The sequence below is a fragment of the Pezoporus flaviventris genome, unplaced genomic scaffold (genome assembly GCF_033815535.1).
Source record: "Pezoporus flaviventris isolate CSIRO_AGI_PZ_B2104156 unplaced genomic scaffold, CSIRO_AGI_Pfla_v1 ptg000042l, whole genome shotgun sequence".
NCBI lineage: Eukaryota > Metazoa > Chordata > Aves > Psittaciformes > Psittacidae > Pezoporus > Pezoporus flaviventris.
In genome coordinates, this window is record NW_026892590.1 from 315,411 (window position 1) to 333,456 (window position 18,046).

General features: G+C 51.2%; 1 protein-coding gene across 4 annotated transcripts in view; it reads left to right on the plus strand.

The window, feature by feature from the left end:
• Positions 1-4,442: 4,442 nt before the first annotated feature.
• SPEN (spen family transcriptional repressor) overlaps positions 4,443-18,046 on the plus strand; it is a 66,480-nt gene continuing 52,876 nt past the window's right edge. For all 4 annotated transcript variants that reach the window (XM_061466613.1, XM_061466614.1, XM_061466615.1 and 1 more), the window contains exon 1: positions 4,443-4,635. In XM_061466613.1, coding sequence (XP_061322597.1) covers positions 4,553-4,635 — 83 coding nt within the window. In that variant the 5' untranslated portion in view covers positions 4,443-4,552. The remainder of the gene's footprint in view (positions 4,636-18,046) is intronic.

Sequence of the window (18,046 nt, forward strand, 5' to 3'; positions counted from 1 at the left end):
GGGAGCAGCACTGTGATAGTCCTCTTTTTTTCCCCAACAACAGGCAAAAATATGGGTTGTTATATATAAATATATATATTATATATAAATAAAAATCAATTCTAATATATGTACTAAGAATAAGCTCTTCTGCAGTCTTGTTCTGGCACACAGTGTTTCGGTTGTGTGGCTCGGACATCACACTGGACTCTGCTGCTGGAGAAAACTGGAATGAGAAAAATAGAAAATAAAATTATTTAGCAAATAAATTACTAAATACAGGGTTTGGAAAATGTGGAGGGAGCATTCTGGGTTGAGTTGTCTCCTCATGAACAACTGGAGCACTAACACTCAAAGGGGAACAAGCCAAAATGACTAGCTTTATTAATACAAATCCTATACTTTGTGTTGCTTAGGATCCAGAACCAGACTTCGTATCCAAAGCATTATCTGTGTGTAAGCTGATATCCTCTGTCTTGGCAACAAATGAGCCCAAATACCAAACAGCACCAATGCCTTCTTGGAGAAAATTATCCATCGCATAAAACGTTAATGGGTAAGCAATAAAATTAGGTCTGTAATTCAGGCTTGGCTTAAAACTGAGCTAAAAGCCTCACTGGCATTTGGGTATTCAGCTGCCATAGCATCGTTTTAATAAATAGAGTCAATGAGCAGGAAAGGGCTGTAAATAAATACAGTTTATAGTGACAAGATGGTGGCTGGGGCTGGGTGGCTCAAAGAAAGAAATGCTCTGCATGTTCCTCGTGATGTCTGAGGGCTCCCATATGGGTAACCTATGGTTTTCCAGTAAAAAACAAAGCAAGTGGGATGTGCACTGGATGCTGTTGGGGATGGTTGCTGTGTGTCACTAATGTGACTGCTCTAATCCATGCTGGATGTCACTGCCCATGTCCCCAGCTATGGAGAGAAGTGTAAATGCCTTCCTTCTTGACTCCAGCTGTGCTCCACAGAGTAATTGCTACGCTAGGACCCAGTGTAAGGAGTTACACTCTTGGCACATGGAGCTCCCATTGCTGTCCTTGCTGGTATCTAATCTTTGCTTTTGAAGTGTTGGGCAAGCCGTCCTGGTGACATGTGGCAGTGAGCTGTGCTGCACGGGTAAGATGCTGCTCGTTCAGAACATAGATACTTGCCTTTTCTCTGGTGTTTGGTGTTCTGTCCTCGAAGGGAGGCTGTCTCTACTATAGTCTGCGGACCCCAAGGATGTTTTCTGATTCTCCTGCCCCTTTTTCTCTCCTCCAAACTGGTTGCCGCTAACTTTACTAGTTCTTTATAAGGCAGCCCCATTTTTTCATGCCTTTAATGGTTCTCTTTTGATCTGCCCTGTTCTTGCTTTGATTTTCTTGCCGTGAACACGGCGTTCAAGCTGAGATGGGTTTATAACCTCATTAATATATAGCCTGGTGCTTTAATCCTCTCCAACTGCCGATAAGAAACGTCCCAATGTTTTCACTACGGGGTTGACCGAGATGTCCGGAGATAGCTGGGTTCTCGGCTACACCCACAGGAGTAATTCATGTTGCTCCTCAAGGTGTGCCAGGCTCTTGTGTATACCGAAGGCTGTTGGGCATTGGAGAGCTGCTGGAGTCCCCTTGTCCTAAACTCTCTGCCCCCCTAGGATGGGTGGCACATGGGGATGAGTGTCCGTGCCTTGCCCCTGGATGCTCATTGTGGTGTTGCTTGTGGCAGTGTTGGCAGCTGCCATGTAGGAGCAGTCCTTCATCAGGGAGGTGCCTTTTGCTGGGTGGATGGTTCTGCCCATGCTGGTCTCCAGCCTGGGTCTGTGTTCTTTAAAGTCTTCCAATGAGTTGTTACAGCAACATCCCAGTGTTGTAACTGGAACTGTTTCCCCTTCAAAGCATTTCAGAAGTACTGAGATGTTCCAGAGCTTTATCTGTGTCACCAGCTAGGCTTTGTGCTCCTCTTCCAGTTGGTTCTAGCATAGGCAGAGCCCAGGAAGAGCTAATTTCAACTGCGTCCCTCCTGTCAGCAGAGCTGACAGCTTTGCTTGTGACAGCTTCCAGTCCATGGGCATCCCTCTCGGACCTTGCCTGAGGTTCCTTGAGAGACCCAGGAGCTGACGCAGTTTCCTCATGTCCCTTAGAGGTGCCACCCTGGCAGGGAGGGAAAAAATCAGCATAGAAAAGCCATTTGGTGTGTGGTTTAGGTTTCTTCCCCTCCCAGATGGGTGCCTGTAGAGCCTGTTGAAGATCTGGACATGTAGCAACCGCTACACGTGTGTACGTGGCTCCATCACAAGTTTTAAATAATAGATGGTTTGTGTGCAAAGATTCATTGGTTTTATGTTAGGCTCATCAGTAGATCGTGCTTTGGTGGAGCAGCTAACACCCATCATCGCTGGGGAAACTGAGGCACGGGGCTGGTTCGGGATGGGCTCGTGGTTGAGGGGTTGGGGATAGCGCTCATGATGACGTGCGTCAGAGGCCTGATTAAATCAGGAGATCAGTGTTTGTTAAAGCACTGATAGCGCAATGACTTTGACCACTTGTCAAGGTGGACTTGTTGCCAGGAGGTTACAGTGGTCCTTGGGAGGGGTCTGGCCAGACTGGAGGGGACCCTGACAAGAAAACATGGTTTGAATTGATAGAAAAGTGCTGTTGGGAGGTTTTGGCCAAGGAAAATGGGGGAATATTGGTATTCTGAGCTGAAAACTGCTAATGGGCTTCAAAAAAAATACTGTTGTGGCCATGGGTGTGTTTTATCCTGACCTCAAGCTGTGTGGTGTCACATGGTGGCAACTGGTTGGGTATGTTCAATTTAGGGTGTAGAAATGGGTGGTTTTATCTGTACAGCGGCACATAGAAGCACGGAGTAGTTTGGGTTGGAAGGGACCTTAAAGCTCATCCAGCTCCACCCCCTGCCACGGGCAGGGACCCCTTCCACTAGAGCAGCTTGCTCCAAGCCCCTGTGTCCAACCTGGCCTTGAACACTGCCAGGGATGGGGCAGCCACAGCTTCTCTGGGCACCCTGTGCCAGCGCCTCAGCACCCTCACAGGGAAGAGCTTCTGCCTGATATGCTGGAAAACAAGACCCTTTGGGCTGAGAACTCTTCTGCCCCATTGCAGAGTCTCCCATTGAGCAGCGCCATATTCACCACGAGTGTTTCCTTCACCCCATCTTTAATCACAGAGCCATGGTGGGTGGAGAAGGGGTTCAAGGACGTGCAGCTGAATCCTCCCAATAGGAATTCCCACGGCCTTCCCATTCTGGACTCTATCCGCGTATCAGGGCAGGCTTTTTGCAGTGCACCCCTTTATTTCTTGCAGTGCATCCCTTTATTTTTGGCAATGTACCCCCTTCATTTTTGGCAGTGTCTCCCACTATTTTTTGCAATGCACCTCTTTGTTTTGCACAGCACTCCCTTTATTACACAGCACCCTACTTTTTGCAATAGCCCCTTTTATTTTTGCAGTGCCCCCCCTTGCAATACAACTCCCTTTATTTTCTGTGTACCACCCCTTTTTTTTGCAGTGTCCCCCCTTATTTTGCAATGTACCCCCTTCTTGCACAGCACCCCATTTTTTGCAATACATCTAGTTTTGCACTGCACCCCCTTTATATTTTCCTATGCACCCCATTTACTGTTTGCAATTCACCCCTTTATGTTTTGCAGTGCAGCCCCGCTTTATTTCTTGCATAGCACCCTTCTTTTTGCATTGCACCCCCTTTATTTTCTGCAGTGCCCCCCCTTTTCAACCCACCCCTTTACACTTGCAGCACAGCCCCCTTCATTCTCTGTATACCACCCCGTTTCTCGCAGTGCCCCCTTTATTTCTCCCAATTCACCCCGTTTTTTGCAGTTCACCCTTCGTTTTCGCACCGCACCCTGAACTTTTCGCCCCCCCTTTGCAAGCCCCCCTTTACCCCGTTTTTTACAGCACAACCCCTTGATTTTGCCAATCCACCCCGTTTTCTCATTGCCCCCCCCCCACGTTTCCCATCGCAACCTCCTTCCTCCGTCCCTCACCCGCTCGCTCCGCCGCGCACGCGCACTCCCCCCGCTCTCGAGGGCGGGGCGTTGCGCGCCCGCGCTCAACCCCCGCCGGCGGTCCCGAGGCGCGCACCCGTGGGGGGGGGGGGGGGGGTCAGTGCGCGTGCGCGGGGCAAGGAGCGGAGGGGGGGGGGGGAAGGAGAAAGGGAGGGGGGGGCTGGGGTTGGAGCCGCGCTGCCGCTGACGGAGGAGGAGGAGGAGGAGGAGGAAGCGGGAGCGAGCGAGCGAGGGCCGCGGCGGGGGGAGGCAGCGAGGAAGAAAACCCTCGGCGGAGGGGGAGCCCGCGGCCCGGCAGCCAGGGGGCCCCCCCGCAGGGGATGGTGTCGTCCGCCGCGGGGGGAGGCAGCCGGCGGCGCTGAGGGCGGCAGGGCCCCGCGGCGGAAGAGGCGGAGGGCGGCGGGGAGGAGGAGGAGGAGGAGGCGGCGGAGGAGGAGGTGGCGGCGGCGGCGGCGGGCAGCGAGCGGCGGCCGGCAGCGCTGCGCGGGGAGAGGCGGCAGCGAGCCGGGGCAGGGGCGGCGGGCTCGCCCCGCGCCGCGCAGCATGGTGCGGGAAACCAGGCACCTCTGGGTGGGCAACCTGCCGGAGAACGTGCGTGAGGAGAAGATCATCGAGCACTTCAAGCGGTGAGTGCGGAGAGCGGGGGGGGGGGGGGGGGAAGGAGGCTCCGGAGGGGCCTTCCCGCGCCTTCGGGTCGGTGTCCGCGGCTGCCCCGGCCCTCGCTGTGAGGAAAATGAGGGTGAAAGCGGCCGTCAGAGATGGAAATAGCGGGGAGGGAGCGGGGAACGGGGCTGCCGCGGCCTGCGGGGAGCAGCAGGGAAACGAAATCGCTGTAAATAACCCCGCGCCATGGCGAGGAGCGTCCGCAGAGGGACGGCGGCGTGCACGGGCCCGGGAGCATCGTCGCCGTGTGATAACACCGGTCATAACAGCACCGACGGCGGAGCGCAAGGCGCAGGAGAAGGAGCCGCGTGTGGGAGCTGCGCCCGGAGTGGATCTCGTAGCGAGGGGTGCGCGGTGCCGGAGGCAGCCCCAGCTTGGCCATCTTGCTTTTCTAACCGTCGTTTTCCACCCTGAGCCAACGTTTGGAGTTTTCTCTCGTCGTTTCCCCGCCTTTTTGCCGTGTTTTTCCTCCGCCTTGGAGCCATGAGGATGCTGCGTGTGTGTGTGTGTGTCCCGCAGCGAGTGCTGGGAACCGAAGCGGCTGCAGCAGCGAAAACGTGACTTAAATCCCCCCCCCAAATCACACCGATCCCCATGAGGAAAACACGGGATTCCTGCCCGCGGGAAGCGCTCCGGACTCCTGACGATATCGTGGCTTTTTTCGGGTTTCTTTTTCCCATTTTTTGTTGTTGTTGCCGCCGAGGTTAATCCTGCTCATAAGGAAGTAGTAGCTGTTTGCATGGTTGTGTTTTTTTTCCTCCTCCCCGTGTCTTTTCATGCAAGGAGGAGGAGGAAGAAGAGGAGGAGGCAGCAGCTTCTCCCCCGCTGCCTCAGCAACACCTTTTTCCTCGGGAAATGCACAAAGTTGATGGAATCTTTTTATTTTTCATCATTTTTAGGGGAAAAAGAAGGTCAAGAGCCCCGGGGTGGTTGCTCAGCTCATGGTGCTCCAGCAGGGCTGTTACACACGCATATACACACACCCCACTAAAGGAAAAGGATTTTAAAGCTTCCTTTAATCTTTCTGCGTTGGAAAAATGACGGCGCGTCCTTAATAATGAGTCACCATGGGAAAAATAGATGCGGTGACACTGAGGGGGAAGGAAGGTCCCGGCTCCTGCTCGTACCCCATCCTCACAGCACCCAAAATGGTGATGGGGATCCGGTTGAGGTGATGGGTGCATGGAGGCACCCCCGGGGTCTCCTTCACCCTCCTGGGCTGCATCTGCAGCAGCAGAGCTCCATCCCGGCATCAGCAGCACTCGGGATTGCCCTGGTTTAATGGAGCTTGTCCTTTTATTCTCCCCCTAAGCCCACACCACGGGGCCGTGGTTCAGTGCTCGGCGCGGTTTGTTTTGTCCATCAGGCCAGGTGACGTGACCCAGCGTTGTACAAAGACAAGGGTTTTGGGGGTGAAAAACCCGCTCTGGGGTTGTTGGGTTGATTCCAGGCACGGCTGACTGAAGGAATAGGCATTGGAAAGTGGGAATGTGACATTCCTGGGTCTTGGTTTTGTCCAGGTCTTCTCCTTTTGTAAGATGTATCGAAGCAGGGAAAAAAGTTGCTATGGTACTGTTGCTTGGAGATGGATGGGAAAAAATGGCAGGCGCTGAATTGTGAATTCCCTTTTTTTTTTCTTTATGGTTGTTTTTACCTTCCCGAGTTTCAGTCAGAGGCTTGGGAAGGGGATTTGCAGCCAGGCAACCCCCCTGTTCCTGCCGTTTCTCACTGCCTGTCCCAAACTGCTTTTGAACCGGGATTAGTGTGTTCGGAGGAGGCTGATCTCGTGCAAGTAAACACGGATAAAATAACGCTTCCCGTGGCTCGGCTGTGGGTGCAGGGGGGGGAATGACACCTCGGCTGTGTAGCGCTTTTGGGGGTGCCGACACCTCGACGTTTGTGGGTGTAGAAGGGGCTCGGGGTGAAGGTTGAGTGTGGTTGCGGGCTCAGTGCGTAGGTGCTGTAGGTGGACAATGGAGCAAGGCTTCCTTTGTATGCTGGTCCTCGCTGGGGGGAAGGGACACGTTACACAAGGATTGCGTGGCGGGGGGGGGGGGGGGGGTATATCCATAGGGAAGGCGGCTGCCTCTGAGCGCCGCGGTGGGATGCGGGAGGCTCCCTCCTTGGAAAGGATGGTTTAGTTTGGAGAGAAAGTCATTTCGGATGGAGCTGGGCTTGGCAAATCCCAGTTCCCACCCATCCCCCAGCCTGGGAGCAGGGTGAGGAGCGAGCGGGAGGAAGGGTTTGGGGAATTGCAGCCGGGAATTCTGTGCTACCCCCAAAGCCTCTGTCCAGCCCACGGCAGTGTTTGCTTTTCCCCTTTCCTTGGGAAACACCGTCACGTCCATATTAAACCCTCTCGGCAAGCGGTCCTGCTGCTGCACAGCCTCTGCTAGGGGTGCGTTGGAGAAACACAACCATTTTGTGTGTAAAGCAGCAAAAAAGACTCCAAAACCTCAAACCCCAACAGGCATATCCAGTGCGAGGGGGTCGCTGCTTCTCCCCCCATCTCAGTGAACCGGTTACTGTGGGAACTGGTGAGTTCCCAGTGGGTTCCCAGTCTCACTGTTCTCTTAAGGGATGAATTAAGATGGAAGAGGTGTTCTCAAAGTGTATTTTGGGTTTTGCAGAGCGCTCCTGATTGGTTTTGTTGAGTGTGAATTGAAATAACACCTTTTGCCTATGAATCCTTCTAACTAGAGAATATTGAAGCTGGTCTCAAGAAGCACCAGCTTATGTGAACAATGTTGTTTTTTTTTTTTTCCTTAAAACCCCCTTTTTCCAGTCTCCATAGTAAAGGGAATTGCAAAGAAAACCCCCAACAAAACCCTGACTTTCTGTGCATTTTAACAAGTTGAGATTGTTCCAGCCTTTCAGTTCTGTACCCAGATACTCCCTCTTAAAACCTTCCTCCTAATGCAGTCTGTTCACTTTCAGCTGAGTTCCTAAGGCATTCCCAAATAGGAAAGCTGGGACTGGAAATCTGCTGCTCAGATGGAATAAGCAGCAAATCTGTGTGAGGATGTGGGGAAGGGGCCTGGGTGCTCAGGGGAGCGGTGGGTTCACCCCATCAATGCTGTCTTGACTAGCAGGGGAAAGAGTCATCACCATCATTGAACCAGATGCTCAGCAGCTTTGCAGAGCAAGGGGACTAAATATAGTAACAGTTGTCCCCAGCACACTGTGGCCTTCCATGGCTTGTTTTTCCCTCTATGTTTTCTTCCAGTTATCTGAAAGAACGTGGCTTTATCCCTTTATTGGTGTTTTAAAGGGCAAAGAGGAGTAAAAGCCTCTTAATTATGAAGCATGTGACTTTGGAATGCCAGCTCCTGTTCTGTGGGAGAATTGAGGCATTCACAGTGGCAGCCGAGTCCAGGAGAAGCTCTGGATTCCAGGAAACAAATGTGCTCCTTTGAAATCATGAGAAATAAATTGTGGATCAGCTCCATCTTGGAGAAGACAAATAACTGCACAGGAGGTTTTTGGGCTGTGTGGCTTCACCTTGTTCTGATTCCTGTGTTCGAGGAGAGGCATAGGAGAAATGAGGAGATGCCTTCTGTGGGTTGCATTTCCCATGCAGGAGTTGCTCTGCAGACAGCTGAGTGTGTGTTTGTTTTTGCTAACTTCCAGAGCACTCTTGGTCAGTTTACATGGAAATGCCTTGTCTGATGCCTGGGAGTGTAAATTCAGCCTGGGAGAGCGAAACCTCTGCGCTTTCTGCTCCCTACATCATCCCTAAGGACTAAGGTGGAGTAGAGGGGCTGTGATCAGCTCCTCCATGGGTTGTGTGCGGGAAGAGTGAGGATTGCGGCTGTGTGCTGGCTTAGAGCACCCAGAAGGAAAACCCTCTGTGCTGCTCTAGGATGGTGGCTGTTCCTGCTGGTGCCTTTCCCCACGTTGGACACCAGCAGGTCCTGCAGTGCCTGTCCATGAGAACAGACTGCGGTCAGCGGGAGCAGTGCTCCTGTTCTTCTCTGATCCATTCTGAGGCTTTTATTGCTTATAGAGGAGTGAAATAGTTCTTGGATATCACTTGAAATGCAAGCACATGAATGGTTGCACTACATCAGCTTTGCATATAGAGATCTCTGTACAGGTTGTTATTGTTATTTTAGGAAGATACAGAAGTCAGGTGACAGAATGAACTGTTCCCGTGCCTGTCTTGGTTTGTATCATTTTGATGTGGTTGCGTTTTCACAGATTAAGTTCCAGCCTTTGAAGGGAGGGGGAAGGGAACATTTATGCTGGTGCTTTGCAGATGTGATGTCTAGAAGGGGGCAGCATCAGGATTTATTTGTGCTGTGTTTCACAAATCTCTCAAGTAATGTAATCTTAGCTCTGCAGAGCATGAACCCCAGAAGATCATGGGAGGACATTTGGTTGGGGGATTAGGGCAAAGGGATTTAATCCATTGCCCTGAACTGGAAGGGAAAGAAAGGTGTGGAAGACACGTGGCGAGTCCTCCTGTCTCAGGTCTTGGTTGGTTCCTGGTGGAGGTCGGCCTGGCGCTGGTGGTAGGTTCATCAGTTGGGTGGCTGCTTGAGGAGATGGTGGTGCTGGTTCTGGTAGTGGCTCTCGTCTTTGTTTTCCACTACATCTCCCATAATAACTCTATTTCTAATACTGAGTCACGGTAAAGCAGCAGCATCACCCCCGTGGTGTTCAGAGGGTGTTGCTGAGCTGTGTTTGTCTGCAGCCACCTACTTCTTCCCCCATGACTGATTCACATTGAAGGTTCATGAATCCTCTGGCTGCTCTGGCTCTGCTCTCGCAGGCACCTGAGGTGGCAGCTTGCTGACGCCACGCTGGCCCAGGAGATGCCTATATAATTCTTTCAAAGAAACTTAATGAAAAGCCACAAAGAGCCTAGATTTGGACTAAGCTTCTATGGAGCATTTTTATACGCTGAGCTGCGTTACAAAGATAAGCTGATGTCACTCAGTTACAAAACTCTGTCATCTGCTGAGCCTTCCTGGCATGGTTTCTTGTCTGAAGTCTCTTCAAAGGTCCTGGCTGTGCGTGTTTGTGATTTGATGAGAACAGCTTCTGTTGTCACTGAGCTGCTCCAAAGTGATGTTGGCTTTTGGTGTTTCTTCCCCTTCCTCTAAATTCCTCTGGCACAACCGGGATTTAATCCTAGTGCTGAAGGCAGACTCGTGTGTTGAGGACTTACCAGCCCTTGCGAGGCCTATGGAGGTGCTAAATCCAGTCAGCAAGTTAGGACAGGGAGTGAGAAAAGGCTTGAATTTGCTTTGTGGTAGCCTTGTTGGCTGTTTTTTCCCCTCCTTGCTCCTCAGAGGACAGCAAATGGTGCCAAGTTCTCCAGCACATGACCTTACTGCTGTCTGAGGTATGTCCAAAATTAGGTCCTCGTCTTCACTGAGGGCAAAGAGGCGCTCGGTGGCTTTCCATAGAAAAGGAAGTAAATATCCAAATGGGGAGAGGGCAGGCTGCAGGTTTTGGATGTGTCAGTGAGTCAGGAGGAGCCCGGCGCTCCTCAGGAGTTCTGTTTCCCTGAGCCGATGTGTCACAACCACAGGCTCTCCTGCTGTTGGGTGGTTTCACACTGCTGTCAGCTTGTGAAGAAGAGGAAGAGACGCATGTGTGCATGAACATGCACCTGAGAAACAACAGGCATCAAAACAGGCTCCAGGAGGTGTTTGGGAAGGGATGGGGCTGAGGGTCCCCCCTCTTGGCTGGTTCGGGAGTGCTGAAGGTCTCCGGGTTGGTGCTGGCAGCCGAGGCGCGAGCTGTTGAGCTGGGGCTGGGGTGGGTGCGTTCTGGGTTGGGTAGCTCCCAAAAATAAGCACTTGTGAGATATTTTGCATGTGTTCTTGATGAAGTTCAGTGAACTTGCGGAGGTCTGAGAACGCCCTGGAACCAAAGGCTGCCAGGGCCAACATTCCTAAACAATGAACTGGGGAATAAACTAGAAAATATGATTACTCTCCATAATAAGATTCGGAGCTGAGCTGCATCCTCGACATGCCAATTTAGCAGTCTCGTGGGAGGAATATGAGCCTGAAGATGGAAATTCACAGTGCACAGCCAGCCTTGCTGCTTGCCCTTGCATCAGTCTGTCGTGTCCTGAAGACTACTCAAAGAGTTAATAAAAATCACACAAAAGCTGCCTTTTTCTCGTTGCCCAAGCTGATAAATCAGTGTTTTCCCACCTCGTGATGGTACACCCTGCGGTAGCAGCCTCAGCTGGAGGTTTTCCTTGCTGTCTGCCTGGTGAATGATGGCATCTCTGGTCTCCTTGAGCCTGAAAAGCCATCTCCAAGGCTTTTCTGCAGTAATATATGAAGACATGCTGATGGCTTCTGCACGGTGACTGCAGCACAGCCACTGCTTTCTGCATTTCCATAGTTATTGTTTAACCTGTGAACACCCTGTAATGGTCCCGTGTGATCTGTAAAATCTGCCCTGTGAAGATAACATCCTTTGGTAAAAGAATAAACATTGTCACAGGCTGTCATAAATACACCAGGATGTGTTCCAGGGCCTGCTGCAGCCGATCTGGTGCAGGATGGAGTGGGTATGGAGGCAGCATCTCTGAATTGGGTTAAAACAACAACAGAGCATTTACAAAGGTCCTTCTCGGGCTGGAGTCTTCAGAAGTGTGCCCTGCAGCGCTGCATGCGGCTGGCTCCGGGCTGCAGTTTGTATATTCACACCTTGTGCCAGGGCCAGGCATTTTGTGATGATTTGGGTGAAAATGCAGCAGAATCGGATGTGGAAGAAACATCAATTTTCCACTCAGACACACTCATCATGGGAGAGCAGCAGCAATCTGTCTTAATGACTCCTTCTGTATATACTCAGGTGCCTTTTAAGAACAAAAGGGATCTTTTTTGCCTCCTTTCTCTTCCCCTTTTTAATGGAGCTTGAGCAGCTTAAAATTGAAAGCACTTCTGCTTTTTTTTTTTTTTTAAACACACTTGGATCTGAAGTGGGAGCTTCCAAATCTGGTTCAGAATGTCCTGAACGTGCTCTCATCTCAACACTGAAAAGCCAGCTCAGTCCAAACACCTCTAGAAGGAGCTGGAATAGATGGTGTGCATTGCTGTCTGTTGCGTACCGACAGCTCTCTCCATAGCCTTGGGTGTGTGTTCCTCCTGGATATCGCTCTATCCAAATGGAAGAGCTTGTCTGTCTTTGGTTATCCCCTGATGGAAATGGGAGCTGGCTTCCAACCAAGTTCTTGTCACGGAGGTGGTCAGGTGCCTGGTCAAAGCTGCATCTGAAATGATCTTTTAGCTCAGTGAAAAGCCTGCTGCAGGCTGGTAAATCAGTAGTTTTGTCTCTTAGCAAATGGTGAATCACCTTCAGCTTCTCCCCAGGCACAGACTGAACTGGCTCTGTTTTCTGTCCGTAGGATTCATTGAGGATAACTCAGTGTCCTTGTCACAGTGCTCCCCAACTGTGGTGTACGTGCCTGTGGTGAGATGCTTGCTGCTTCCGTGCAGCACAAAGCCCCGAGCTGTGGTCCCTCTGCCTCCATCCCCATTACCAGCAATGCCTGCCAGGAAGCACACAGAGGCTTATTGAAACGTTCCCTCCTCAGGCTCCCTGTGGCAGCTGTGGGTGACCTGTAACAGTTAATAGGGCAAAGTAAGAAAAATAAATTGCCACGTTGTTTGGTTAAAGGAGTAGTTTGTGGAGGAAAACGGTCTTCCGGCCTCATTAGCATCCTGACTGTGAGGAGAATAAAAGCTCAGGATGGACAAGTATCTCCCTTGTCTGTGTACTCAACATCTGATTTAACTTCAGGGGCTGTGTGTGAGGTGATGCTCTTGGAAAGCCAGCTCAGTGTGCATCGAGGCAGCGAATGCTCCACGCAGGAACCAGTGCTCCACACAGGAACCATGTTGTAATCAATGTCTAAATAACCCTTTGGTCTTTCTGTAACTCTCAGGCAACTCGTTGGAAGCAGAGATGTTTTACCATGTTTTAAAAATAAGCCCAGCTTCAGCACTGGTTCTGTAGATCATAGAATCGTAGAGCAGAGGCTGCACTGGTTGTGAGTATGGTGAGATCTGCCAGGCTTTGGCAGTAGTTGAGCTCAGGAAGCAGCTCTTCCTCTAGCTCCAGTCAGGGATTACAGTCCCATGGTTGTGCTGGCAGTTCATGCTCTTGCCTAGCTCAGGCCAGAGTGATGTTTGAAACCAAGCATTTAAAGGTGAAGCTGATCACCTTTAATGAGGGAGCAGCTTTCCTGGCGGTTATGGTGATGTTCCCGGTTGTGCTGTGGATGGCGCAGTGTATGTGGCTGTGTCCTGCAAGGAGCCCCGTTTGGTCTGCTGGTACCTCAAGAGAAGGAGCTGCTGAATTCTTCACTGTTGTGAGGCCTCCTTTAGGTCAGTTCCTAAAAACAAAGTGAGAAACGTCACCCCTCACTGCAGTGATGTTCAAGGAACCTGTTTGCAGCTCGGCTTTGGCAAACCTGGAGTTGCATCACAAAGAAAGCCATTAAAGTCCGGCTGTGTAAGGAAGGTTTCATGCTCTTCCCGATGGAGAAAGCGCCCAGAGCACAGGTAGTCCCTGCAGACAGAGCACCCGCGTGGTGCCCGTCAGCAGGAATAGTGGCTTCCTTGGGCTGACACACGGCTCGCGCCGGGCCTTGCACTGCCAGCTGGGTTAGTCACAGCAACAAGCACTTTCTCCAGGGCGATGGGAGCGGTGAGTCACGGAGCAGCAAAATAACATTTGCACATCTGGAGCTGGGAGCCTGTGGCAGGGTAGGAGCAGTGCCAGCGGGAGCACAGGGATGAAGCCCTGGAGGGGGCTGGACCGGATGGGAACTGGCTTTGTTTGCAGGAGTCTTCATCAGGGGCTGTAGGGACAGGCCAAGGGGAATGGCTTGAACCTGCCAGAGGGGAGACTGAGATGAGCTCTTAGGCAGAAGCTCTTCCCTGTGAGGGTGCTGAGGCGCTGTCCCAGGGTGCCCAGAGAAGCTGTGGCTGCCCCATCCCTGGCAGTGTTCAAGGCCAGGTTGGACACAGGGGCTTGGAGCAAGCTGCTCTAGTGTAAGGGGTCCCTGCCTGTGGCAGGGGTTGGAGCTGGAGGAGCTTTAAGGTCCCTTCCAACCCAAACCATTCTACGGTGATGGGACTTTTTTTGTCCTCCCTGGTTTCAAGATTGTAACCTTTCAGGAGCAGGTGAGCTTTTGGGGTTGCTGGTTTGACTGCAAGTCCTTGAATCCGTGACTGCTTTCCATTAGAAATGGATTTCAAGCTGTCCAGCCTGAATTGGTTGCTTGTGCAAACCGAGCTGTGGTTCAGGGGAGGAGGAGCAATCCCACCACTTGGGATGATCTAAGAGACTTCAGGCAGTCTCTTTATTTCCACTGGGGTGCTGTTTTCTGGAGAATGTGCAAAACCTTGGAGAGGAGATTGTAAAGTTTGTGTTTCTTTGGAACCAGGGAGCAGCAAGACTCACAAAGCCTGGAGATGATAACGTATTGAGAGCACTCTGCAGCATGGCAGGGAGACCATAATGTTCTGACTCTGCATTTTCTTCCATCTGCTGCCGAATACATGCAAAGCAGGGCTTGGAGCAGCAAAGCTGAGATGGGGAATTACCCTTTTATGTAAGAATGAAAAACTTGATTAATCGAGAGATTCCCCTGCAGTTGCGATGCTGCACGTTCTTAAACCGAATCCAAACAAATCCTAAAATCAGGCATGTAAAGGAACAGGCTGGAGCAATTCCTCTGCAGAAAGCACTTCATGGAGCCTATTGCCACCGGTATTTTTGAAGTAAATCTGCGGATTATGCTTTGAGCTGGAAGAAAAACCCGCCCTGGAGATGGAATTCACGGGCTCTGTGTGTAGCATGTAGCAACCTGGTAGCGTGCATCTGCGTAGGTTGGTGGATAAAACATTGCAGCATGTTGTACTTGGTACAACACAGCCCAACATGTAGAGTTTCTACAGATTTCCAACCTTTTCAGCCTTCAAACGTGGTTGTATTTATTCTGATCTGCTTGGGAGAGCAAAATCAGTGTGATCCTGCCTTGCCTATCCATCTTCCCAAACCAATTTTGAACCTGTGAGCCAGTTTGAGCTCAACTTGAGGGTGCAGGGGATGCTCATGGTCTCGGAGATGAGACGTTCCTTTGAGTTGTGTGAAAACAAGCAGTTTTAATAGAGGAGGGAGACTTGATTAGTGGCCCCATGGAGAGAGAAGCTGCAGTGAGACTGCAGCCCTTATTAGACATTAAAGAATCCACATGGGAGAGAGGTGTTCCTGACCGTGGGAAAAGCTGCAGTGGGAACTGGCAGTTATTGGATGCCGGAGAATTCGACCTCAAGACATGCATCCATAAGAAATGAGTCTTCATTATTTCTGCTCCCAAAGCCACTTTGATTTCTATATTTTTAACAACACGTATAGCAATGGGCCCTGCTGCTGGTGTTCTGTGAGTGTCCTTCATTGTACAGAAGTGACAGCTGGGAAAAGTGACTTAATACCACAGGGTCTGCCTCTTTCCTGGCATTGGGAACAAGCGGTTCGTATGGCTCAGCTGCGCTCGGGCAGCTTCACCTCGGGAATTTTGGGTTCAGCCCTTCATTACAGCTTGGTCAGGATCTGCCTCCTGACAAAGAAGCCTTGAGGCCCGCGGCTGGTCTGATGCAATGCTGGGCTTGCCTGACGTTGCAGGGAGCTGCTGGCTTGGGCGAGGATGTGCAATGCGGCCCGGCGAGGTGCTGTGTGGAGTGCTGAGGTCAAGCTGAGGCTCTTCCATTATTCATACAGCCTGATGTAATCCCAGTGTCCCAAGCGTGGATTTGTCTCCCCTCTGTCATCTTCACCCTGAAATGTTGCTAGGGCTCCCTTTGGGTGTTGTGAGGGTGTTGGTGTGTACCTCGAGGAGGGGGTGTACCAATAGTCAGGTTACACCTGATGTGTACACACCAGAAGAGCTTATCTGTGGCAAAACTCTTGTCACGGGGATTGCAGAAGCATTACCTCATGTGTTGGCTATGGGAAGGTTGCTGCCCACAGCAGCAGCCGTGGATAAACTGCTTTGAATACGCTGTCTGTTCCCTCTCTGCTGGGACATAATCATTTCATTTGTGCATTAATCCCTCAGCAGTACCCAAAGGGTGACTTTGCAATAAAGGCAAAAATAAAACGTCTTAATTAGGAATTGCTCTTACTTTGTGTCTTAAAATGGAGCGTTCAGCTGAGCTGTAAGGCAAGAAGCGAGCGCTTATTTCAGCCCGGAGTTATCTCCAGGACTATCTGATCGGCCGAGCGTGTTGTGCTTAAATACCAGGGGGAGCAGCAGCAGCAGTGAATGTGCCTGTGCTCGCTTTTTGATTTCCTACTTTGTCATCTCTCTGGGACGGATTACGGGCGCAGACAAAGCCCCGGCTGTTTGCGGTGCGTGGCAGAGACATGTGCTGTGTCTGTTAACAAAACCCCTGGTTGTAGCTGGGAGTGGAGGGGTCCTGTGTGCTGCTGGGGGCTAAAGGGATCTGCGCAGCCTAACAGTGGAGTCATCTGGGGAGAGGTGTGAGCATCGTGCTGAGGCTGTGCTCTGTAACCCAGTTCGTCGTTCCTGCCCCTGGATGTTGAGGTTTCCCTGAAGGTCTCCTATTGCTAGGAGGAGAGCTGTGAAGAATGCCCTGAAGAACACGGTTTTTCTCCCCCCAAAGGTCGCGGAGCCAATAAAGATCACTCTAAACAGGTTTTAAAGCATCTCAGATTGCAATCTAGAAAATGATGGGAGCTGGGTAATTAGGACATGTTTCTGAATCACTGCTGTCACAAGGGCTACTCTTGGTATGGCTGGAAACCAGTGCTCCTTGTGATACGAGGAGCTCTCATTCTGCCTGCCTTTAGGAAAGTGAAGATTTTCAAAGCCTTGCATTGTGGGGATTTATCATATACTGAGGAGTTCTCCTGCTTGTGATCATGCAGAGCTCCATCCTGGCCACTCATGGTGGCTTCTTGCTACAGAAGCAGCAATTTATCTACACCAATGCCTGCAGCACTGGCAGAAACGAGGAGGAGCTGGAAGCTGTTGGGCAGCGGGATGGCAAGTCATCCCATCATCATGGAAGCGTGATGGGATGACTTGCACAACCGGAGAGCTGCAGTGCGTGTCTACAAATTGGTTGGAAGGGATAAGCAAATGGGGCAGAGGTGGTGGGGTAGCCCTGTGAGTTCAGTAGTGTTTTCATGGTCTAGGGCTTGATGATGGTGATGACAGGGTCGAGTGTTTATGGGTACAGTTGGGGTACCTGATTTTAATGGGTATAACAAGGCAGAGATCATGGTGGGAATCCGTTCTAGACCACCCAACCAGGAGGAAAAAGCAGATAAAATACCCTGTAAGAGCATACACAATCACTGGCCCTTCTTCTCATGGGAGACATCAACTTACCATGTATCTGCTGGAAAGGAAATGGCCATGGAGGTTCTTACACTGTGAAAGAGAGCTTCCTGACCCAGCTGGTGAGGGAGCCAGCCAGGGATTGTGCCTGCTGGACCTGTTTGTGAACAGAGGACTGCAGGGTCCTCTGATGAAGTTTTCAGTTCTTGGAGAAGCCAAAAGCAGGGTCAGCAGAACCAAAGCTTTGCCTTGGGCTGCCTGAGGGCAAACGTTGGCCTCTTTAGGATCTTGGTTGACAGCATCCCTTGGGAGGCAGTCCTGAAGGGCAAAGCAGTTTGGGAAGGCTGGGCATCCCCCAGGGAGGAGCTCCTCAAGGCACAGGAGCAGCCTGTCCCCATATGCTGGCAGTGATGACAACCAGCCTGGCTGAGCAGAGGGCTTTGGGACTCTTGGAAAAATAGGAGAGTTGATGACCTTTGGATGAAGGGAGATAAGGAAAGCCAATACCATATATTGATTCTCCTCTGGAGGCTGCTGGAAGCGGTCCATGCATTGCTGCAGCCTTTGTGCTAGTACCCCCGTCCTCGTGGGTTTGGTCACTAAAACCTGTTTGGAGGAGGGTTACAAAACGGTGCTGTCAGGTTCTTGAGCAGGGCAGGTCTGTCTGTGTGTGTTGGGTAAATACCCACAGGATCTCCACCACAATCCTGAGTAGGCAGTTTCCAAATCTCAGTATATATAACTGATGTGTCCGCACTGATTTCTGGTGTCCTGAGTGTGCTGGTGTGCTGGTTCCATGTGCTCCGGTGCCCTTAGGAATGAAGGCTCCAGCCTGCAGCCGACCCTGGATCAGGCCCTTGGTTGTAAGTTGTGTTGACTTGTTAATGGATCATGGGGCTCTTGGTCTCCCCCCAACAGTGTCCCTGTGTGTGTTGATGTATTTGTCCTGGCGCATTGGAAATACCCTTTGACAAACTCCCTGGGGTTGTCCTACGGAGATGAGTGTTGTGCTTCATCGCCTCACAGGT